Source organism: Cnephaeus nilssonii, assembly GCF_951640355.1.
Source record: "Cnephaeus nilssonii genome assembly, chromosome: 14".
Taxonomy (NCBI): Eukaryota; Metazoa; Chordata; class Mammalia; order Chiroptera; family Vespertilionidae; genus Cnephaeus; species Cnephaeus nilssonii.
This window is the reverse complement of record NC_137085.1, coordinates 26436026-26460910: the sequence shown is the minus strand read 5'-3', so window position 1 is coordinate 26460910 and position 24885 is coordinate 26436026. Positions and strand designations below refer to the sequence as shown.

Here is a 24885-nt window from a genome sequence, read left to right as displayed (position 1 = left end):
GGTACCTCTGTGATCTTCATTCGCAGGCGATGGTTTTCGGACTGCAGGCCCTCGAGGCGGGATGTGCTTGCTTGGTTCACGCTGGTGACAGAGGTGGATGTTTTAGAATCTTCTTTCTTCTGATTCTGAGTGAATTGGAAGCGTCTGTTCTGAGTTGCTGCATCTGGATTTGTTCTCAGAGTGATAAGCTGAAAGAACACAGGCAGGTTTGAAAAGAGAACCCTGGGGTCCTCCCTCCCCTCCTCCATCCAGCCTTCCCGAAGGTCCTGCACTGGAGGCAGCGGGGGGCCATAGGAAGAACACGCTGGGAGTCCAGAGCCCTGGGCTCAGGACTGTCTCTCTCTGCCATTCACTTGTGCATGACCTGGGCAGCCCCCTTCCCCTCGCTGAGTCTCAGTGACCTTCCTTGTCAGTAGAAGTCTGGTCTTCAGACCCTGATTCCACCTGCGTCCCAACTATCCTGCAGAGCCCACTAGGGCCTCTTAGGTCTGGCTCAGCTGAGCCTCACTGTGCCTTGGGCCTTGCGCCATGTGGAGAATAAACATGCAGGTGACAGTTGTAAAGATGGTGGGATGGAGGAAAGTGCAGGCTTCTTGTTAGAACCACTGGTTAGTGTTGGGGGAAGACTAGTGACTAGCTCGGTTGCTGACAGATATTTTTATATAAGAGAAAAGGTTGCCACTTGACCCTGATCTTACTTATTTAGTTGAGAAACATCTCTGGTTTGAGGCAGGCTCTGGCCTCAGGACTGGAGAGCAGGGGCTGAGCGAGCCACGACCCCTGACCACCAGGACCTCCCTCATGTGCCAGGGGCGAGGGGCTGAGCTCTGAGGAAGGTTGGGAAGGATGGGGAGGATACGGGAATCCCAGGGGGAAGAAACGGCATATGCCAGCACAGGGAGACTGGGGCTCAGGGCGCTTCTGGAGAAGGGCAGTTTGGACGGTGGACAGGGATTTCTGGGGAGACTGAAGGGTCCTGAAAGGCAGCCCAGTGTCAGAAACTTGATCCTGGAGACAGGAGGGCAGCGAGGACCTTTCAGGGTGACAGAGCAGAGTGACGCGACCAGAGCGGGGCTCAGAACCATCTGGCATCTTTTGCAGGACGGAGAGAATGAGAGAGTGTAGGAAGCTGGAGCCTGGGCAGGTGTCGACAACTAGAGAAGGGAGGAGTATTTTCCAGAGGCACGTAGGGCAGAGCTGACACTGCTTGGGGACTGACTGGGCACCCAGGAGGATGCAGGTGCCATGGGCAGCCTCTAGGGGAGGGGGCCCTGAGTGATCTCTCCCTCATCCTTCTCCTAGGCAGACACTCCGCTGCTTGGGCCAACAACTCCTTCCCCATGCTCTCTGTTTCCCGAGACCCACGGAGGTCAGGCTTCCCTCTGTGCAGACCTGCTACTGCAGGGGCTCCTAGGAGGGCAGGCCTCTGGGTCACCTGCCCGCTGCTGGGCCGGGTAATGCAGGAAAAACACCTCTCAGGGCGGGCCTGCAGGTCAGCTTTTCAGATGAATGAAACATGTAAGTGGCTGTTAGGAATGGTTATTCTTTGTGGCCCACTAATACTACTTCTGCCACTCTATCTTAAGGGAATAATGGGAAATAAGGAACATGTGTTATGTGGAAAAGTCGTTTATAATATATAAAGTCTGGAAACAACTGTAATGAGCACCAATAATGGATCAAGTGGACAAATAAACATGGAACATTCCCTCAGTGATGTCATAAATGTGGGGAAATACAAAACACAAAAAATTAAGTGAAAAAGGCAAACTGCAAAGCAATATATGTGCTAGAATTACAGCTATATCTGAAAAAGCACCACTGCCTAACTATTAAAAACACTGGAAGAAACACATAAAAATATTAACAGTAAAAAAACAAAAGAAACTTTTTTTCCTGGTGGTAGGACTATGTGAGGTTTCTGAAAAATCTGGCTTTTACTCTTTTGCATTTTCCAAACTTTCTGCGATGTGAATTGTGTTCCTCATAAGAAAAGAATGTGTACAACGTAGGAAGTGGAGGAAACTCAGCAATCCCCTTGTGACAGAGTTGGAGGCCAGAGGCCAGAGGCCAGAGGCCAGGGTGGTGAGGGCGGGCTGTCGGCCCTGCCCCGTACCTTGGGCACAAACACCAGGCAGAGGGTGATGGTGCTGCAGAAGATGATGACCAGGGCCACAATGCAGAACTGCACGTTGGGCTGGTCCCGGGTCAGGAAGGAGACAGCGGCCCCGATGATGCACATGATCCCCACGTTGTAGACGCTCATCCCGATGTACTTGCTGTCATTGAGCGCAGGGATGCTGACATTGCGGGTCTCCCAAGCTAAGAAACAACCGAACAACTGAAACGGTGAACAGAAAGGAAAGATGGTCATTACCAAGTGGCAGCACACGCTCTCCTCTCTGAGGAGCAACTGAACAGAGGGCTACTTGGGAAGTGGGGGCTGCGGGAGGGAGGCTGGGGCTTAGCTATCAGCCAGGTCTTCTGGAGGTCACCGCCTGTCTCCACTCATGGCCCTGGGTTGAGTCTGGGGGTGCCGATTGGGAGTGTGACAGCTGTCTGGTTCTCCTTCGCCCCCACCTCTGGTTCATGCACAGACCCACAGGAGCCATAGCAGAAGGACCTTCAGACATGATCTTCACCATCTCCCCTCATTCTGTAGAGAACACTGAGGCCCAGGGAGAGGAAGGGGCTTATCCCAGGCCACAGAGCAATATGGTGGAAAAAGTGGACTGAGTCTCTAGAAGCTTAGTCTACTCTTTTTCCCATTATACCAGCAGGAGTCCCTGTGTCTGGGACTTCTGTTACCCTACAATGCACATAGCTACACAGAATAGACACTGTATTTCCTAGTCTATACATGACTAGGTTCTGGACAATGCCATGTTGTTTGCACAAGTACGTACAAGTTCTGGAAAGTGTCTTTAAAGAGAAAGGTGTTCTTTTCCTCCTTCTTAATAGATGGAGTAGAATAGGTGGAGTTCAGACCACTAAGTCATCTTAGACTACAACATGGAAGCAGCATGAAGATGGGGCCCACAGATGCAAGGAGCTCAGGTGCGGGAGCCCCCACACCTTTCCTAGACTGCTTACTTGAGAGGGAAATTAACTGTCTCTTTAACCACTATTATTTCTGGTTTTTGGTCCCTTGCAGCTCTACTCTTAACCAGTATCTCCCAACAGAACTGAGCAGGGTAGAACTGCAATGTACTCTGAAGCAGTATTTTCACAGGTGGTCTGAGGGCAGGGCAGGCTGCAGAAGGAAGTGCAGATAAAATGCAGGGCAGGAAAGCGTGTGGGGGGAGGGAGCGCTGACCAAGGCTGCTGACTGTGCAGTGGCTTCTGCTGCAGTGCAGCCGCTCTGGGAGGCCTTCCCACAAAGGCCCTCTTCGCTGTGTCCTCACTGCCGCTGGGCATGGGCCATCTGCACGAGCTACTTAACAGCGCAGTGAGGGAGTATGTTTTGAGGTTTGGTTTACTTTGGCACCACAATGCTGTGTGGCAGAAGGGTGGCTGGCACAAGGCCGGAGGATGTGGAATCTGCTCTGCTGTCCACTGGCTGTGTGACTCTGGGCATGTCACTTCACCTCTCAGGGCCTTAGTTTCAGTATCTGTGGAATGGGAATAAAAATACCTCTCTTACAGGGTTTCTTTCCAGATGCAACGAGAGGGTGGATGTGAAAGCATATTATAAATGGAAATGTCCTATATAGAATGTAAATTGCATTTTGTAACTGGTATTATGTTATACAGCCATGGTTATTTTCCTCTCCTTTTCTTAGTGTGTTATCTCACAGACTGATTTATTTTTAAAAAATTCCTTTTAAAATGGGGAGCCAGAAGCCCAGGAAGCAGACACGGAATGAGGGAAAGAACCCGCAGCTGAGAAAGTCTGCTTTGTGCTGGTTCCCTCAAAGTCGCCCCCCTGCAATCCCACAAGAGCACTGGGCATGGCTGTCCACATCGCACAGGGGAAGAGGCTGGGCAAGGCGAAGTGACCTGCCCAGGTCCCACAGTAGTGAGTGTCAGGGCTGGATGGGTGCTAGGACCCCTGCTCTCTGGCAGGGGGTCTGACCTGCTTTGATTTCAGACTTCTGACCTCCAGAACTGTGAGAAGTTTTATTTTATTTTTATTATTATTATTAATAAATCTTTATTGTTCAGATTATTACAATTATTCCTCTTTTTCCCCCCCCCCATAGCTCCCCTCCACCCGGTTCTCACCCCACGCTCTGCCCTTACCTACCCCCACTGTCCTCATCCATAGGTGTACGATTTTTGTCCAGTCTCTTCCCGCACCACCCACACCCCCTTCCCCCCGAGAATTGTCAGTCTACTCCCTTTCTATGCCCCTGATTCTATTATATTCACCAGTTTATTCTGTTCATCAGATTTTTTATTCACTTGATTTTTAGATTCACTTGTTGATAGATATGTATTTGTTGTTCATAATTTTTATCTTTACCTTTTTCTTCTTCTTCCTCTTCTTAAAGAATACCTTTCAGCATTTCAGATAACACTGGTTTGGCGGTGATGAACTCCTTTAGCTTTTTCTTATCTGTGAAGCTCTTTATCTGACCTTCAATTCTGAATTATAACTTTGCTGGGTAGAGTAATATTGGTTGTAGGTTCTTGCTATTCATCACTTTGAATATTTCTCGCCACTCCCTTCTGGCCTGCATAGTTTCTGTTGAGAAATCAGCTGACAATTGTATGTGTGCTCCCTTGTAGGTAACTAACTGTTTTTCTCTTGCTGCATTTAATATTCTCTCATTGTCTTTTGCTCTTGGCATTTTAATTATGATGTGTCTTGGTGTGGTCCTCTTTGGATTCCTTTTGTTTGGGGTTCTGTGCACTTCCTGGACTTGTAAGTCTATTTCTTTCACCAGGTGGGGGAAGTTTTCTGTCATTATTTCTTCAAATAGGGTTTCAGTATCTTGCTCTCTCTCTTCTTCTGGCACCCCCATAATTCGGATGTTGGTACGCTTGAAGTCCTAGAGGCTCCTTACACTATCTTCATATTTTTGGATTCTTTTTTCTTTTTGTTTTTCCAGTTGGGTGTTTTTTGCTTCTTTGTATTTCAAATCTTTGACTTGATTCTTGCGATCCTCTAGTCTACTGTTGGATCTCTGTATATTACTTTTTATTTCAGTCAGTGTATGCTTAATTTCTAGTTGGTCCTTTTTCATATCTTTGAGGGTCTTGCTAAATTTATCAGCCTTTTCTAGAAGATTCTTGAAAAACCTTATAACCGTGGTTTTGAACTCTATATCCAGTCATTTGCTTTCCTCCATTTCTTTCATTTGTGACCTGTTTCTTTGTCTCCACATTTAGGCTGCTTCCCTGAGTTGATAGAGTGGCTTTGTGTGCTAGGTGTCCTATAGGGCCCAGTGGCTCAGCCTTCCCAGTTACCTGAGGTGGACACTCTTGGTGCACCCCTTTGTGGGCTGTGTGCACAGTCTTGTTGTAGTTAAGCCTTGATTGTTGTTGGTATCACTGGGAGGAATTGACCTCCAGGCCAATTGGCTGTGAGGATCAGCTGTGTCTACGATGGGAGAACTTCTGTGCTGGAGACACCCTTATGAGACAAGACTTGCTTCAGTGGGGCTTTGGTACTCACTGAGTCTGCCCCCTGAGTGGATCTGCTCCCTTATGGATCTGAGGAGTTGTGATCTGGATGGTCCCACTCTGACCCCTGGGTACACTGGCTATTGGATCTCCAAGGAAGTGCAAATTTAGCTCTGCCTGAGGCCACCCAGCAGGAGCTACTGAGAGATCTGCAGATCCCTCTTCTTTGTTTGGGTTTTCAAAGTGCCCAGATGAGGCCCAGCTGTGAAGCAATGCAAGCTGCTGTGGGGCCTTGGGCCTTCTTTTGGATGTTCTGGGTCTCACTGACTCAGCTGCAGTTTGTTAGGTAAGTTCAGAATTCAAAAGACCAGGCCATTCATATGCAAAAGCCTCTGCGCTCAGCTTGGATGGGACAGAATCTCAGGGCGGAGCAAACAGTAATGGCTTCCCGTCAGCCCTGCCCTAAGAGGCCCCTGGGTCTCAGTGTCCCACGGTAATCACTGCAAGCACCTCTGAGAGAAAGCCGCCCTCGAGTTTCGCCCGCTGCCAGACAGTCCTGTTCTCCCCGTATGAGTCTGGGTCCCCAGAGTCTCGCCCGGAACTGGAGTTCAGAGCAGTCGGGAGCTTGTGTCTCCCTCTGGCTTGAAAAAGCCAGCCGCGTATTCAGTTGCCAGCCCTCTCCGCGCGCGCACGGACCTTCGTACCCCTGCCTTCCGCAGCTCTTGTGAGTCTCAGTGTGCTTTTCTCTTTCCTTCTAGTTGTAGAATTTCCACTCAGCCAGCCTTCCTGTGGTTCTGGATGATGTCCGTTTTGTCTTTTAGTTGTAGTTTTGAAATTGTTGTGCGAGGCAGCAGTTTAGGTGTTTACCTATGCCGCCATCTTGGTTTCTCCCCAGAACTGTGAGATGTTTTAAGTCACCAGTTTGTGGTAATTTGTTATGGAAGCCACAGGAAACTAGGACGCCATCCATGGATGGTACAGGCTGCTTTGAAGGCAGTAAGCTCCCCATCACTGGAGGTGTGGAAGCAGTGAGTGAAAGAACACTTGTTGGAATGCTCATGGTGGTCTGTGCAGTTTGAGGATGTTGAAACATCTGACAGCAGAGTGGGACTACAGGGCTGTGCATGCTCTTTCCAGCCTTGAGTTCTGAGGTTCCAGTGCAGGAGGGACTAGGAGAGGGGCTTTTAGTGATAAACCCTAAGGGCCAGGAGGGCTGTGCACAGTTTTTTGAATACACTGGAAACTAAAGGATTTGTGCTGTCAACTACAGTTTTATTGACATGATCTGATTGGTATTAGCTTTACTGGAAGAGATACAGTCATCTCCAACCACTTTGGAAGTAGGTGGGGAAGATAATGAATGGCCAAAACAGTATAGATAAATCCAGTTTAGAGTCAATCTGATTCAAATAATCTAATTTTACAGAGTCAGGGTCAAGAACATGGAGGCTGAAGGGATCCTGGAAGAGTCCAGTTTCACTCTCTTTATTCAACAAGGGCTGGGGCAACTCAAGTCATGGATGTTGCACATTTCCTGTAACAGGGAGCTCATCCCTTCCCAGGGGCGCCATCACATCTGTGAACACCGCTCTGTCATATGAAATCCGTCCTTACGTGGACCAGGGGACTGCTTTGCCCACTGATGATGGTTCTGCCCTCGGGTTCGTGCCACCTGTCTCTGACAGCCCTGGTGCCCATGATCCCAGAGTATGTCCCTTCCCAAGCCTAGGACCTTAGGCCGGTCTTTTAATGACTCATTTACATTCTGGGCACCTCCTGTGGGCACTTCCAGGTCATTACCTCATGAGATTCGGATGGCAGCCCAGGAGTTCTCAAAGGACCTCTATGGAAACACAAGAGGGTCTCAACTAGTGTGAAGTGAGGGAAATCTTTGCCTAGGGTCCCCTAACACCTGCTCTTCTGGTATGGCCCCTTGAAGGACCCAGGATCGACCACTAACAGTTTCAGAAGCAGCAGCAGGTGTGGAAGCATTTGACCAGCGTAAGGAATCCCAGTTTATTTATAACTTTTCAAGGGGGGCTTCACTTTCTACTTCTAAGGCCAGAGCTGATTGGACAAGGAGGCCCCACAGTAGCAGATGGTGGCTTAACTTTCCTGCGGGAAGATCTGAGGAGGGTGTTGCAGCAGCTTCTTGTCACTGGAGGGGTTTTAAGTGGAGGCACAGTTTTCACAGCATGTGGAGAGAAGATTCAAGGATCAATCTGGGATAAGATAAGGTGGGGCTCACCTTTAAGTCCTTCCTCACTTCGACATTCCAAATTGTGTGGGGGTGGGCTTGGCATGTGATCTTTGATGAGTAGAGTGGAAAGAGTGCTAGGTTCTGGGGCTGAAAGTTACCAGATGGCCTGTGGCAAATCCCTTAACTCTCTTATCCTTACTTTCATCATCTATAAAACTGGATGGGTCCAGTAACCTCCCATAGATTTAGAGGATCCAGTGAAATTCAGATGTGAACATGCGCTAGATGTCAACAGACTGCCCTCCAGGAGCGGTACAGTGGCAGCTGCACAGAGCCATGCTCCCAAGTTTTGTTGGACTCTGCCACTTACTAGCTGAGTGACCTTGGGCGAACAGCCTCAGCGTATTCCTCAGTGAAGTACTAACGAATACATTATTTATACTAACTCACAGGGTTGTTATGGAAATTGCACTAACTTGTGGCAGGTACTGGGCCTGGCATAAAGCAAGTGCTTAGTCCTGGGGGTTCTTATTTTTATGTTGATGGAGGCCCCTAGGAGACAGAGTGTGACAGGGAAGCATTTCCCTGCACTCCGCCTCCTGCTCTGCACCTACCATGAGAAGCCCCTTGTAGGCATAGACGATGCCAAGCCAGATGGTCATGTGGGTGTTCTCACAGTGCTCCAGGAGAGGGCGGATGGAGATGTCTCGTCCTGCTGGGTCCGGCTGTGCAAAGAAAAAACAGAAACTCAGGGATGGCACTGGGCACCCTTCCAACAACTGGGTCCCTACCTGACCGCGCTTTTCCCTCCCATAAGCCACAGCTAGTGCCACCATCAGGAGGATTTTTGGACCCGCCTCTTTTCCACCTGTGTTCCTATGGGGGCGTGCCTCAGCGAGGTTGACTGCCTTCTGTTTGTTGGTTGTGATTCAGCCTGCACTAAAGTTATATATGTTTTTTATGTCCTTCCAATTTGAGTCAGAGCTCCTGAGGGTAGGGACTGAGTCACTTCTGTGCCCCTAGAATCTAGCACAAGACTTGGTCCAGAGCAAGCATCTATAACATTTGTTGAAAGAGGGTGAGATTGAGGCACGGAATTAGGTCAGGAGGCCTTTAGGTATGTCTAGAATGAACTTGGGGAGCTGCAGATACAGATCTACTGGCTGGGCCAATCATGGGCGTGCCAAGCCCTTCTAAAGAGACCCCCTTGCCCACCACCCCATTAAGGGAGCTCTGGTGGCTGCATTACCCATTGGGGCAAGAGCTGACTGGACAAGGGGTGGGCACCTGACCCTAGGCAGCCAATCCAGAGGCTGGTCAGAGACCTATGAGGTTTCCTAGAGCAGAGTGCTCTGCCCAAGAGGGATGGTAGAGAGGATCCTACCCAACCTCAGGAATTAGAACTGGGAACCTCTGGGAGAGAATCAGGCAGGAGGTGGCAAGAGGAGAAAAAGACACCCAGGGAAAGAAAAAATTTATACTGTACATATACAGGGTGGGGAAAAAGTAGGTTTACAGTTGTTCATATGGAAACTAATACAATAATTAATAAATAATAATACAAGAATAAACTCTGTTTTACATACTCACAACTGTAAACATACTTTTGCCCCATCCTGTACTTTTCCTGAATTATTGAGAGTAAGTTGCAGATATCCTGAACCTTCACCCCAAAATATCTAGCATGTGTTCCTTAGGGCAAGGAGATTCTCTTACATAACCACACACACTTAACCAAATTCAGGAAATTTAACATTGATACAGTATATTATCTAATATACCATCCATTTTCAAATTTCACCAATTGGCCAATAATGTCCTTTAAGGCAATTGTGGTTTTTCCAAAGCAGGATCCAATCCGGGACCATGTATTGCATTTACTTGTCATACCTTTAATCTCAAACAGTTCCGGAGCCTACTTTGGATTTTCATGTCACTGATATTTCTGAAATTTCCAGTTTAGTTATTTTGTAGAATGTACCTCAACTTGGGTTTGTCTGAATGTGTTTTAATGATTAGATTTAGGTTGTGCATTCCTGGCAGGAATCCTATGTAAGTGATGTTTTGGCCTTCTCAGTGCTTCCCTTGAGGGGCACTTGATGGTATCTTGTCCTATTACTGGTGACGTTAACTGTGATCATTTGGTTGAGGTGATGCCTGCCAGACTCTGCTTCAAAGGTACTATTTCCCTCTCATAATTAATAAATAATCTGTGGGAGATACTTTGTGCCTGTGTGAGTATCCTGTTCCCCCACAAACATTAACTCAGTGGTTTCAGCATCCATTGATGATTCTTACCTGAGTCACATTATTTTGGTGGTTGCAAAATGGTGATTTTCTAACACTATGATTCCATCTAAATACTTGGCATTCTACTGTACACAAGATCTTCCCTTACAGCTCACTTTTAAAAATGTGTATCAGTATGGACTTGTAGGTTTATTTTTAATTCAGTGTCTTATTATCCAGTAATATGACTTTTTAATTTTGATGCTCAAATTTTTCCAGATTTGGCTAATGGAAAACCCCTTCACACTGCCTTCTGTGTTTTTCAACATGTCCCCATAATTTTTTTGAGCACTTTCCTACTTCTTGGCACAAGATGTTCCAAGGTCTCCTCACACTTTTTTTTTTTTTTTGCCTCAGTCTTAGAATCAGCCATTTTCCCAAGGAGTTCTGCTTCTTTTTAGCAGAGATTGGTATTTAGAAACCAGTATCTGGGCATTAGATGTGGTCATGGTTTCTGGGGTATCAGTACTTTTAGGTCTATGTGGGAATGTATGTATGTATGTATGTATTTATGATCCATCCATCATCATTCTATGTATCTCTATCTTTCTATCATTTATCTATAGATATATAGGGTGTCCCAAAATGTATACACACACATTGAATAATTGTATACATTTTTTGGGGACACCCTGTATATATAAACTCTAACACCACAGGTTTCTTGCTTGCCTCCCTCTATTTCCATATTTGCATCTTTCTTCTTACACAGTGAGAACACTGGTTTCCAATAACATCAAAATATTCTCATTTGCTTAATCCTACAAATAAACACAAAACAGTTTCAGAATTGCTACATCCATACACTACCAAGAAATTTATTAAGGAAAGTTGAAGATTTCTTTGCATATCTGTTTGTCTTTAGAATGGGTACCAATAGGGGTATCTCATAAAAGAACTGTGTTCAGGATGTTGTCCTATTGAGGCCCAGGGTAAAGTCATATGCCAGAGGGGAAGGGTTAGGCATTCCAGGGTCAATCACTAGGAAGAAGGGGCACTCTGGTGATGTAGAAGGCGGGCCTGAGGCAGGTGGAGGATGGAACCCCTATTTCTCTTGGCCCTGTTCTCTAGGCTTGACCTTTGAGGCAGCAATGGCCTGGGAACCTATGAGTTGGGGAAAGATGGTGCTCCCACATGGAAGCAGGAGTGGTGGGGCCCCTGGGCACAGGCCATCTTGTAACCAGATCATCCAGCTGCATGCTCTCTGAGGCCTGATTTCCTTTTGTTGTCCCAAGCCACAGGAAGCCTTAGCTCGGCTTCTGTGGTTCCACGGTCACTGAGTGCACACAGGGGCTGGAGTGGCAGAGGGGAGGGGAGGGTCATGAAGCCTCTGTCGTGGTGGCAGTGGGTTCTAGTGAGAGACGCCCAGGGGAAGGTGGCTACCAGAAACCACAGTCAGAGTGGCCAAGGCCGGAGATTTCCCCTCCACTGCTGCCCGGATTCTAAGGGCGATGGGAGTTTCTTCAAGTCCTTTCATTGTTTAACTAAGGAGACTGAGAAGGGACGTGGTCCCAAGGTCAACAGTGACTTTGTGGCAGAACTTGCGTTTCTCTAATATCTGACAACCAAGCAGACATTGGAATGCAGTAGCACAGGCCCATCGCGGCCATGCATGGATAGCAAACCCATTAAAGATGACGTGTCTGTTCTACAATTAAAGGCACTAATTTATGATGGACTCTTAGATTCCATGTGTAGGGGACTGATTCTGTCAAACATCTTGTTCAATGTAATGATAACTATTCACAGGAAGCGGACGGTGGTTGTCTGGCTTACACACCCCGTGACAGACCCCTCTTCCCACTCTTGGTGAGGTGGTTGCAGTTTTTTTTACTGAACCAGAACTACCTCCTCCTGCACCTCCACCCATTCGTCTGTCCTCTTGGGCTCCCCAGAATAACCTCAGCCTCTCTCTCCCCTTGAGCCTGCACACCATCCTTCAGAAGGGGGAGACCCATAGTGAAGGGACACACCACCTCCTCCCATGTCGACCTGGTCCTTTAGCCTGCTCGAGTTTACCATTGATCTACAGGCCTAGGGTCGAGCTCAACCACCTGGTCAAAGTCCGCCAGCACCCTTGCTCTAGATCTTCTTGCGTTTTTAAGTAACTACCTTCCACTGGTGATTCAGATGATCCTTAGGGCTGACTAAGACCCCGTCAGGTAATTTTCATCCAACTGTGGTTAGCTCGCTCTTCCCTCTTCTGCAGCTGACATTCCAGCATAGTTAGCTTTCCCTTGTTAGTAAACCCCCTCCCCACCCCAGTCCCCATCTTGGTCTGCTCTGATCTCTTTGAATCCTGAAATGCTGATTCTTACATCTGGTCTTTTAGTCCCTCACCCATCTCTGTAAGATGGAAGGGCACTGGAAAACCAAGCGCCTGCTGAGAAGTCAGTGGGCAGCGAGGTGTCACACATCTTCCCAGCACACAGGCGCTGATGCAGAAATAAACACAACACATCTCCCGCACACAGGTCTGGGCACACTGAACACGCATCAGAATGGCAGGGGTTGGGGGTGGTTTTAGGAGTGATGAAGTTCAGGTTCAGGCTGGGAGATGGGTTATCTGAATAAAATCAAAAGACCCTTGCATTGAATCTCAAAGCAAACTGGAAGAGCCACACCTTCTTGTCTTATGAGCCTGACCTGAGACGAGTTCAGAGTGGCCTGAGCAGTCACAGGCGGGAGAGATGTGGAGCACGGCCACCACTTGAGCGCTTACTTGGAGTCATTGTCGTGCACCAAAGCGCCACTAGAGGGCACCAAAGAACTGTGCAGAGAGACCCACCCAGCGGCTGTGGATGATTCTGGGCTGGGGACACAGAGCTACTTCTGTGGCTTGGTGGGGCTGTAGGTGACAAAGCCCTCAGCTGCACCCTGTACTACTCTAGAAGGCACCCACTGGCCTTAAACAAGGTTAGATTTCCAGGCCCCTGGAGGACCCCCATCTCCCTTCCAGGGCAGTGGGGGTGAGGGTGCTATTGAGCTGGAGAGCCCAGGCTGTGCCTGCCCACTCCATTCACCCTGCTCCCACTATGGGCGATCCATGCAGCCCAGGCCAGTGAGCACAGGGCACTGACCCCTACAATGCCAAGCTGGTACTTAGGCCCACTTCCCTGTACAGCTGTGGGCACGCCTCCACTGGCCTAAGAATGTTTCCCTTGCTCTGGATACTGGCCAACAAGAACTTTAACTTGCTTTTGTTCTTCTTTATTTTCCTTCCTTCCTTGCTGCCTACCTGGGCAATTACCTAAGTACTCATTCATTCATTCAATACATAACTATCAAACATTGCCACTTGCCAGGTACCATTCTGAACATGGGGAATGCAGCATGCACCAGGATTGACAAGACCCCTGTCCTCACAGGTCTTCCATTCTAGTGAGATCAGGATGATTCCATGAGAGCAGCCTCAGAGGAGAACGGGTGGACTTCACCGATAATAGCTGCGCTAAGGACACCGAGAGCTGCTTGTCATGAGTGACAATGACATCTAGTTGCTAAGCTGTGTCCCATATACACGTTATCTTGTCAAAGCCTCACAAGAATTCAACAAGATGTGCTACTCATTTTACAGATGAGGAAACTGAGGCACAGAGAGGTTAAGTAACTTGCCCCAAATCTCCAGCTAGAAAGTGCCAGAGCGGAATTCTAACCCAGGTCTGTCTTTCTTCCCCCACCATATGCTCTTCCCAACCTTCCCTGCCTCTTTCAAAGCACCCTGTCAGATTCAAGGTGCCAGTGGGTGCAGACCTGCTCTATAGCGGTGAGGTGCGGCTAGTGGGAGGAACGACTTAATTACTAAACGTTCAACAGAGGCCTCCCCTGAAGTCCCTGGAGCTCTGTGAGGGCTGTGCTTTGGTGCTGCCAGCTGATTTCAAGCCGATAAAATGCTCTTCCTGCCTGACAGGCAGTGCCCAGCAGAGAGGCCAAGGCTCTCTGTGATGGCGGGGGCTCCAAGTGCTCACACCTGACTCCTGGTCCAGCCGCTGCTCAGCGGGAGGCTTGCAGAAGCTGCTGGGGAAACGTCTCCCCATCTGTGCACTGAAAGGAGGGCAGCTGGCCTGAGAGTCCCTCTGCATGATGCAATTATTCACAATGTAGGTCAGTGGCCCCTGCAAACATCCTGCTTTGTCAGGCTGCATAAACGAACGACCGGGAGAGCGTCTGGGCACGGGTTGAGGCATCGGGTCCTGAAAGGTCAGAGACCCTGGTCCTGCTATAGACTTGCTGGGTGACCTTGGGCAAGTCTCCACTTCCTTCTAGACCCCGGTTACTCATTTGCAGCGTGAGCCCATGGGTTAATTTACAGTATAGCTAATGCGAGCCTGAATAATGGAGGCATGACTGTACTGTCCTACACGGACCGATACCTAAAAACTCAATCAATATTTCTCATGTGCCTACAGTGTGCCTGCACTGTGCTCCATGCTGGGGCCCAGGTATACAAGGTGGACAGGATGCTTGCCTTTCCGGAGAGTGCAGCCTAATGGAGGACACAGAAGGTGATGAACCACACAGTATAACTAAGAGCACAGCGGCGAAATGTGTTCCTACAGAGAGGTACACGGTTCTTTGAGGGGTACTAGCAGGGGGACCTACTGCACGTCAGATAGCCTGGAAGGCTCCTCTGCAGTGGTGACATTTAGTCTGTGACCTGAATGATGAGCAAGACCAGCCATGTGAGAATCTAGGGGGAGACCATTCCTAGGAGAGGGAACAGCAAGTGAGGAGGACCTTAAATGGCAAAGCCACTGGCATATTTTAGGAACCAAAGGTGGCCAGTGTGGCTGGAGTGTAATAAGTGAGGGGCCAGTGAGAAAGATCAGCCATGTGAGAATCTAGGGAGCTTGTTAACAGGCAGACCTGGCCAGCAGGTTTGGATGCAGCAGTTCCAACATGCTCCCAGGTGACACAGATGTGCTGGGCCAGGCCTTAGATTAGAGGATCTTAAACCAAAATGACATTTGGTCCTCACTTAGCAGATCTTTGGTTAAGAGTGAAGATTCCTTTGTCACTCACACACTTCTGACACAGAGTATCTATATGTCCTGACCCTGGCCAGACCCCGCAATACAGTACTTCTGTGTGTCCTGTGTGGGTCCGAGCAGGGAGGAGTCTGGGTGGCCGACATGAAGGGTGCCATGGACTCTCCTGTGACCAGGGGGCTCTTGATCTTTCATATTCCTACTGTGTGGGTGGCTCAGATTCTCAAGCCCCCACCTGACCTGTCCTTTTTTTAAATCCTCACTTGAGGAAATTTTCACCATTGATTCTCAGAAAGAGTGGAAGAGAGGGGCAGAGAGAGAGAGAGAGAGAGAGAGAGAGGAAGAAACACTGATGTGAGAGAGACACACTGATTGGCTGCCTCCCACACACATCTGGACCTGGGCCAGGGAGTGAGCCTGCAACTGAGGTGGGTGCCCTTGAATGGAATCGAGCCTGCAAGCCTTCAGTCCGAGGGCAGATGCTCTATCCACTGAACCAAACCGGCTAGGGCTGGCCAGTGCTTCTTTGAAGGAGCGGGTGCCTTCCACCTCTGACCAGTTCCCAGAAGCTTCTCTCAGAACTTGTTCCCTGAGCCATCCTGCTTTTCTTTTAAATTTCAAATTTGATTTTTGAAATATAAGGTAAAATTGGAAGGTGAGTGTGTGTATAGGAATATGATGGTGGGGGAGGGAGGATGTCTAACCTTTGGGCTGCTCTGCAGACTTTAGAGATGCTTCCTTTTCCCGGGAAAGCAGTTGAGTCACAGCCTCTTTTGGGGGCCACGGGGGGTGGGTGTCTCATTAAGGAAGCCTGGGCAGGGAGGGGAAAGGGCACCTGGTTCAGACCCCAAGTCCAGCTGTATGCCTTTGAACACATCTCTAAGTCTGATTCCTCATCTGCAACCTCCCAGCATTGGCAAGATAATCAAAGGCGGTAACTGGGGTGTTAGCAGGCTTCAGAGAGCGGAAAGCCCGCTCCGTGTGTGTAACCCGTCATCATTATCTCCCACTGCAGAGTCACAGCACGCTGGAGCCGGGAGGAACCTTCCAGATCCCTCCGGGCTGGGCTGCTTATCTCAACAGCAGCAGCCCCACATCTCTGAGGCAGCAAGGCTAGAAGCTGTCGTTTCAAGGTAAGAATTTTTTTTTAGAATGTTTGATTACGAGCTACAGTGAATGTTTTCAGAATCCCAGGTCTGGAAGGGACCTGTGAGATCACACCAGGGTTTCTCAATGGGGCACTTCCTGCATTGTCTTCTTTGGAGGGGACACAGTTCTCTGTTGTGAGGAACTTGCCTATTCAGGGCAGGGCACTCAGTGCCCTGACACTTGGGCACTAAATGCCAGGAATGTCTTCTGGTCACTGCGACAGTCCACATCTCCCTCCCCTGATTCCCCATTTCCAAACACAGAGGATTATGCACTAGTCCAATTCCTCTTTATACAGGCAGAGAAACAGGCCCAGAAAAGGACTCTAGCTAGAGGGTGACTGAGTGGAGACCCGGATGCAGGTGTCCTGACCTGTCCCATGCCCCGTGCCCTGGGCCACACTGTGGGTTGGCACAGGAGGGGCCAGTCTCGTGAGCTGCTCACCAGCCAGCATTTATTGGGACTTACAGTTTTGGGCTCTGAGCACTGCCTCGTCGGCCCTTTGGAGCTGGATGAGGGCCACCCTCTGACTTTGGACTCATCCAGTCTGCCGGTGCTGTGCACCCTGCTCAGGTGCACTTGGGGCAGCGTCCAGAGCAGCAGGCATGGGGTCCAAAGCCACTCACCCGATGTCTGTGGGGTGGGAGAGGTGGCCGGGCCCTGGCTGAGAAGGGCAGGGACCCGAGTTCAGCATTAGGACACCAGTGGGCCAGCAGAACCCTGCCTGGTCCTGATCAGAGAGGCATTCTTAATTTGACCTTGGAATCTAGCACGAATTTCTGTGGTTGTATAAGGGTCAGAGCTGGGGTGGGGATCCTCATGGGGAAGTTAAGGGCTGAAAAGTGCAGTGATAGGTCCTAACATTCCTAGCCCTTTGCACTCTTAAGTCCTTCTACTGGGATTTCTCTTTGATTTTGACCTCAGGACAGACCTTCAGGGTGAAGGAGCCAGGAATTTTGCACCCATGTTACAGGTGAGGAAATAGGCTTAAGGTGACATAGCGAGTCAGAAGCAAAGCCAAGCTAAACCTCTTTCATGCAAAGCTGGTCGGAGGTGCATCTCAACTTCTATCATTCCCTTCCCTGTGGCTGGGCTCTGTGCCCATCCCTGTGGAGGCGGGCCTTCAGGGATGCCCCTATTCTCCTTGGCCTGTCTCTGGGCCCTCTGGGCAAGCCCGGAGCAGGAAGAGCTCACAGGTATGGCTGCTGAATCCACAGCCAAGAAGAGCTGGGTCATGGGGGGCTGCCATGAGACACACTGTGAATGGCACCACTGCTGCCTGGGCATGTAGGTCAGTACTTAAAACTCATGTGGTTTCACTGGAACACCCAGATTTCTGGCTCCTTTTGGAAACGAGACCCTGGGCAGCACAGGGCCTGCTCATGAGCCTGGTGCGTCTGCCAACGCCCCACGACTGGGCTGCCGGTCCAGCAGGTCTCCAGGCCTTGTTCCAGAGTCAAGTGAGTGCCTGGAAGATCTTGTAATTTTAAGGACACTTTGAAGTAAGTGTGACAGTTTTTCTCGTTAAATTGGCAAAGAGCAGAGGAAAGACTAATGGTGACTGAGAACAGCTGATGTGCGTGAGGAAGGCGCCCGTTGCGCTCGTGTGCTGGAGGAGATGCAGCTGGAGGAGAGCTCCCCCAGGGAGAGCCAGGGCTTTGGAGGAAAGTGCCAGCTCTGGAAGGGCAGTGCCATGGGCACCTAGCATTCCGAGGAGGCCCAAACTCCGCGGGAACCAGGAGAGGGGTGTGGGAGGAGAAAGAGAGGTGAGAAAGAAGAGAGGCAGGAGAAGGAGGGAAGCTGGTTGGGTCACATGGTCCTTCCCCTCAGATTTCTGCACCTTCTGAAGTTCTATTAAAATTCAGGAAATGGCCCGGCCAGTGTGGCTCAGTGGTTGAGCATCAACCTATGAACAAGGAGATAGGGTTCGATTCCTGGTCAGGGCACATGCCTGGGTTGCGGCTTGATTCCCAGTAGGGGGCATGTAGGAGGTAGCCTATCAATGATTCTCTGTCATCATTGATGTTTCTATCTCTCTCTCCCTCTCCCTTCCTTTCTGAAATCAACAAAAATCTACTTAAAATTCAGGAAATGCTTGACGAGCAAGAGGGAATGCTGGTGAACCTGGTCATGGCTTGAGGCTTACCCTGGGTCAGTGGTCGGCAAACCATGGCTCGTGAGCCACATGCGGCTCTTTGGCCCCTTGAGTGTGGCTCTTCCACAAAATACCACGTGCGGGCACGCAAGTACCGTGCGATTGAAACTTCATGGCCCATGCGCAGAAGTCGGTTTTCGGCTCTCAAAAGAAATTTCAATCGTTGTACTGTTGATATTTGGCTCTGCTGACTAATGGGTTTGCCGACCACTGCCCTGGGTGATGTGGGGAGGAACAGAGACAGTGTCTGTGAACCAGGAACTGGACCGAGCCTACAGGAAAGGCTGGGAAAAGGCCAAAACCTCTAGTAGGCTCAGGGCCTCCCTACCTTGGGGGTGTGAGGCAATTCTTCTCGGATCTCAAGACCCAAGAGGTCCCAGATGATACTGGGATGCGCAGAAATATGGGTTAACTTTTCACACACCTGATTTTTTTAGAAGCAGCATTATTGTGTGGAAAGGTTTGGTGGCCAATCTTGGGCAAGCAAGCTCTTTCCCCTCTGAGGTCCCTCAGTGCCAACATTCGGTGATTCCGGGTGGTGACACCAGATGGAAGCCCGTTCCTCCCAGCTCGGCTCCTGGAGTCTGGTGTTCACCCACCCTCATCAGGACCAGGATGCCTGGATCCTGCATGCCCCAACCTGGCCAGGCAGAAATCCGCAGGCCGGTTTCCCAGGGCACACGTGGGAAACCCTGAGGGCAGAAACATGCTTTCTTTCTGCAGCCCTGGACCAGCCTGACCCCACACAGCTTGCAGTCTGGGCAGCAGGCAGAGGCAGGAGGGTCCCACGCAGGGCCTCTGGGGAGCCTCTAGGGGCACTAACCCAGGCGGGCAGGGGATAAACAGAACAATGAAAGCAAAGCAGAGAGAGACACAAGGGGATGAAGAGAAGGGAAACTTGTGTCTCAAAGATACTAATACTATAGTGTCAGATTCTGAGATTTAATTAAACCCTGAGAATAAACAATAACAAGAGCTTAATGAGGGAATAGTCATTTGGTCCCTCTGTGACGGGACCCCACATAAAACTCTCTACCCTCAACTCCCATCACTAGCCTCATCTGTGGCCAGGCCCATACCCTCCCCTCCTGGTCCTTTACTATGCTGTGTCCTGGTCCTGAGATGCCCTTTCTTACACCACTGTGTGCACCGCACCCATTCCTCCATCTGTGAAATCTCCCCAGAGCCTCTCATCCCGCCCCTTGAGGCCCAGTGCTTCCTGTCTCTCAGGGGAGGGCCATTGCCTCTGTGTTTGACTTTTTGCCACTCCTCTCTCAGCACCCTCTCCATCCCCTCCCCACTTACTGACTGCTCCTTGTGTGCCAGATTCTGGGCTAAGGTTGTCATACACACATACACACTGTCCCATTTCATCCAAATAATCGCCACAGCAGTGGGCTCTAATATAGACCTGGGACTTGAGCCCAGGTCTGCCTAACTCCCCAAATCTTGGCTTTATACACAAATCCAGAACTGCCCAGACCCCTTGGCAGTTGAGCTGGCCCTTCTCAGCCTGGCCTGGCTATGCCCATGGTGCGTCTCTCGGTCCGCTGCTAAGGCACTGCATGGCCAGGCTGGAGTTCACACGACTCCCTGCTTGGTGTGAGATGGGAGGTGGCTGGACGAGGGTGCGAAGATGGAGCACGTGGGATCCTGGACGAGCTACTGCAGGCCACCACTGCTGTGCACGTGTGCTCAATCTAATGGTTTTCAATGTCATTAGATCGGCCTGACAACCCTAGGCATTTAGTAGGGCCATTAGTCTCATTCCCATTTCACGTAGAGGACACCGAGCCCAGGAATAGGCTGTAACTCACCCAAGGTCACACAGCAAGAAACCTGAGGACTTGGCACTTGAGCCGGGTGTCCTGACTCCTAGCGTAGGGCCTTTTCCATTGTTCGAGCTCCTCCCTAGAACTCTGGCTAATTCTGAGAGTCTCAGCTCAGCAAGGAGAAAGGAAGCTGGCTGCCTGGACAAGCCTCAAGTGTTCCCTCTTGTGATTCCTGCTGCAGCTCAGATTTTAGTTTGCCCTTGGCTAAAAGGCAGCGGGGTAACACTGCAGTGCCCTGGGTAATGGATAGCCACTGGCTTTGCCTCTGGACCAGGGCTGGGACCCAGGTCCATCACATGCTCACTCTGAGCCCCAGGTTCTCCTCTGAGAAATGCTGGAGTCACCTGCTTTGAGGGTTGTTCTGAGCATCAAGCAAGAGCCCGGAAGACAAAAGACTACACTGCCCAGACCCCCTCCCCGCCCACCCCCCCCCAGCAATGTGCATAAGAACAAAGCATCCATTTCATTTGCCTGTTGTCATTCAGGGAGGCACACGGGTTAGGAGCCCCAAAAGTGCAGTGTTGCAAAGACGGTTCCAAAGTAGGATGTTGCAATTGGTGCTGTGCCACCGCTGGCTGTGCGCGGGAGTCCCCGGGCAGCCACAGGCCCGGGAGAGTGTACACGCCCCTTCACTCTGTAGCAGGGCTTGTATATCTGGGCCAGTTTCCTTGTCCCCTGCCAGTGCTTTCTCTTCTGCACCAGTGATGAAGTTCCCAGGGTGAACATGATGCTCCAATTCATTATAACTTCAAAGCTGTTCTCAACTCATCTCACACACATCCATTAAGAACAAATATATAAATATAAATATATATAGTGTCTTTTGAGGTCATACCATTCAATTATTCTATTTTGTGAAATTACAGACCTTTCGGGCTTGAAGACACTCACTCAAGTGTTTTTCCCTTCCCTTCCTCAGTGTGCAGACCCTGCTAAGAGCTCGTCCAACCTTTCTTTGCACACCTCTGGTGATGAGACTCACTAGGTCCTAAGGAAGCCCAGTTCATTTTGGGATATGTTCTTTTCCTCATCCTAAGCTGAAATCTGTATCACCAGAACTTCCCCCAGGTCCCAGCTCTGCCTTCTGGGCCCTGCTCCTCCCTTGGCCCCAGGACAGCCCCTCTGAAGCTTAGAGACAGGGATTGTGCCCTTTTGAGTCTTTTCTTTGCTGGGTTGGCATCACTCTTTCCTACATGGCACATTTCTTATTCTTTTTCCATCCTGGCCACACTTTCTCCCCCTGGTCTCCAAGGGGATCTGAATAGGACAAGAGTGGTGTCCCCTCCCATGCCTAGAGCCCTATGCACCCGGAATACTGGTGCTTGGGACACACACACACACACACACACACACACACACACACACACACACCTGGTGTTCCTTAGGGATCTAAGAACCATATATCCTGTGAAGCAGAACCCCCGAGAGTTCTCTCTGCTGCCCAGGAGAAATGCCCTGGTGGCCCTGTCACCCCTTATGACACTTTAGGGTCTCCTTTTCCAAGCAGGGTGTTTCATCAAGTGGGCAATCCCAAAACAGGCCACCCTGGAGAGCATTATGCTAAGCGAAATAAGCCAGTCAGAGAAAGACAAGTATCACATGATCTCACTCATATGTGGAATCTAATGAACAGAATAAACTGTTGAACAAAATAGATCTAGAGACATAGAAGCAGGGAACAGACTGTCGAATCTCAGAAGGTGGGCATGGGTGGATGGATGGGAAGAGATCAACCAAAGAATTTGTGTGTGTGTGTGTATGTATGTGTGTGTGTGTATATATATATATATATATATATATATATATATATATATATATATATATATCCATGGACACAGACAATGGGGTGGTGGAGGCCTGGGGCAGAGGGTAGGGACAGGCTATAAGGGGTCAATGGGAGGAAAAAAAGGGGACATATGTAATACTTTCAACAACAAAGATTTTTAAAGAAACAAAAACAAAACAAAACAAAAATAGACTACTAAAGGCTACTGGTGCGTGGTCATAATAATCTCACCAAAATAAATAAATAAATAAAATTAAATTAAAAAGACTCAAATTAGCAGGGCAGGGGAAGTGGGCAATCCAGAGACAAGACAGGGTTGGGGAATAAGAACAGGAATGTAGAGCACTGGCCGGGTGACTCAGTTGGTTGGGCATCATCTGCGCACCGAAAGGTTGCTGGTTTGATTCCGGGTCAGGGCACATGCCCAGTTGTGGGCTCGATCCCTGGTAGGGGGCAAGCAGGAAGTAGCTGATCTATGTTTCACTCTCATGTGATGTTTATTTCTCTTTCTCCATCTTCCTTACTCTTTCTCTCTAAAAATTAATTTAAAAATCTTTAAAAAAAACAGGAACAGGAATGTATATTTAAGAAGAATTGAAGTTGTATATTTTTCCTATGAACCAAAGATGTGACACAGCTTTGGCACAACTAAAAGTAAGCATATAATCATCTCTAACGTTAACTTAGCATTTTCCACATACATAATCACATAAGCCCACAACAATCCCATGCAAGGTAGGACAGAAGTATCAGCCTATTTTACAGATGAGGGAACTGAGGCTCAGAGAGGTTCGGTGGACTGACCAAAGGGAATGAAGGAGTGGCAGAGGCTGGTGCTTCCCTGACATCCCCTCTGTTCACCCACAATTCTCAGCTTCTTTACAGTTAGGAGTCACATGACTAATTCTGGCCAATGGGCTATGGAAGGAAATGGCATTAGACCCCGTGGGCTGAAGCTTAGAAGAGCTGTCAAGAGATCTGTGTGCGGCCTCATGTTTGGGCCCAGATCACTGAGCTGCCTCATGGAAGAGGGCTCCCCTGGAGGCCACCTGGATTTACAAGCGGACTTTGTGTGAGAGAGAAATAGGCCTTTGATGCATTTTGTCGCCGAGATTTAGGGGTTCTTTATTAACGCAGCTTAGCCCAGCCTATCCTGACTAATATAGAAGGATATAGAAAGGCAATTACATCTGTTTGTATGTTATCACATGTCAGGCATTGTGCTAAGGAATTTGCACATATCACCTCATGCAATCCTTGAAGCTATGAGAAAAGGATTATTCTTTTTCTTTACTGCATGGGAAAATGAAGACACAGAGAAGTGAAGCCGCTTGTGCTGAGCCATTAAGGTATGGACCTGGGACCCGACTCTGGGTCTATCTGATTGGAACGCCTCTATGAACTCTGGTGATTTGCAGAAACAGATGGCTATTGTGTTCCAACACCCTGTTGGGCTAAACGCTTCCTTTGAAGATGAAAGATTGCACAGACTGCTTTTCTCATTCAGATTTTATGCCTGAGTAAAATCCTTGTGTTCTGATTTATTATAGCAACACTGATTTTCCAATTTTAAGACAACAATACAGCTTGAAATAAAATGGAAAGAAAACATTGAAACATTTGAAACTTTGGTTTAGATCCTTATTTCATTTTGTTTGAACTGTTTAGAGCCTGCCTCATTTCTCCCCCTGCCTCCAGTCTCCCCCACTTGGATCGCCTGCCAGAGCCACCTTTCTAACACAGACTCTAAGCATGCTCCCTCCTGCTCAAAATCCACCAAGCCTCCTTGTCCCCTCCAGCAGCACTTACTAAATTACTGTCAGAATATGTCAATGTAAACATGCACCGTGAGAAAGGGCTCCATGGTCAAAGAAATTTTGGAAATGCTAATTAAAAATTTTAATTAAAGTATTAAACTACAGGACTTTTCAGAGCCTTTAACTTGCTAAAGCCTAAGAGGCAGATGTGTACTTTCTGGGATTTCTTAAACTTTTGGATCATGGAATCCCCCCATTCCCTTTTATTTTGGGACAGCCAATAGGATTAATATTCTATGTCATATGCTTTGGGAGGATGTTGGCTTTTAGGTTAAAGTCTGAAATTCTCAGCTTAACATTCAAGCCCTCCCAAGGATTTGGTCTTAGATCAGCCTCCAATCTAATCTCACAAAGCCCCATCTCTCTGTCTACCCCAGGGTTCAACTCCCCTCCCCACCCCTGACATCTTCCTGTTCATCATATCACTCAGTCCTAAGTTGTGAGGTTCTCTGAGCTGTAACCTGGAGAGAAAACAGGATTGAGGAACAATGTCAGAAACTTCACACAATGCGCCTCTATTTGGGAGAATGTTAAAAACACTCTATTAGTGACGTGGCTGAGATGAAAATGGGAATGATGATTGCATGACTAATTGAAAGCCATGTGTTTACCGAGGCTCAAAGAATCCCTTTTAGAAATGGAAACTGGGCATGCATATGCCAACGAACAAGGCAGAATGGGTGCACATTGGAAACAAAAAGCACCAAGATATGCTGGGCAGAACCAAAGATATCAACGTAATTAATAAAGTAATTAACATGCACAGGAAATGCAAAAGCTGCCAGGAGGCTGATAAGAAAGGGCTATTAAAAAAAAAAAAAAGAGCAGTGTAGCAGGCAAGTGAAATGAAGTTTTGCATTTCTTTTTCATCACAGACCCCAAAATATTCTATGAGTAATAAATAGGCCTTGACTACTGCAAAAATACCATTGAGGCTGGGGCCTAGAATTTGCTGTCGACCTTCTGCCTGGCAAAATAATCAGCTCAAGCAATCAGTTAGCCAGCCAGTCACTGAGAATGTGGGGAGGTGCTTAGACTAGGATGGGAGACCTGTGCCAGGTGGTATGGTCAAAGGCAAGGTGGTGAAGGGTGCCAATCTTG

General features: G+C 48.9%; 1 protein-coding gene across 1 annotated transcript in view; it reads right to left on the bottom strand.

The window, feature by feature from the left end:
- GABBR2 (gamma-aminobutyric acid type B receptor subunit 2) overlaps positions 1–24885 on the bottom strand; it is a 315641-nt gene that overhangs the window by 9806 nt on the left and 280950 nt on the right. The window contains exons 14-16 of the mRNA XM_079789934.1: positions 8383–8493; positions 2117–2341; positions 6–188 (exon numbers count right to left, since the gene is read on the bottom strand). Of these exons, the coding sequence (XP_079646060.1) occupies positions 6–188; positions 2117–2341; positions 8383–8493 (519 nt within the window). The remainder of the gene's footprint in view (positions 1–5; positions 189–2116; positions 2342–8382; positions 8494–24885) is intronic.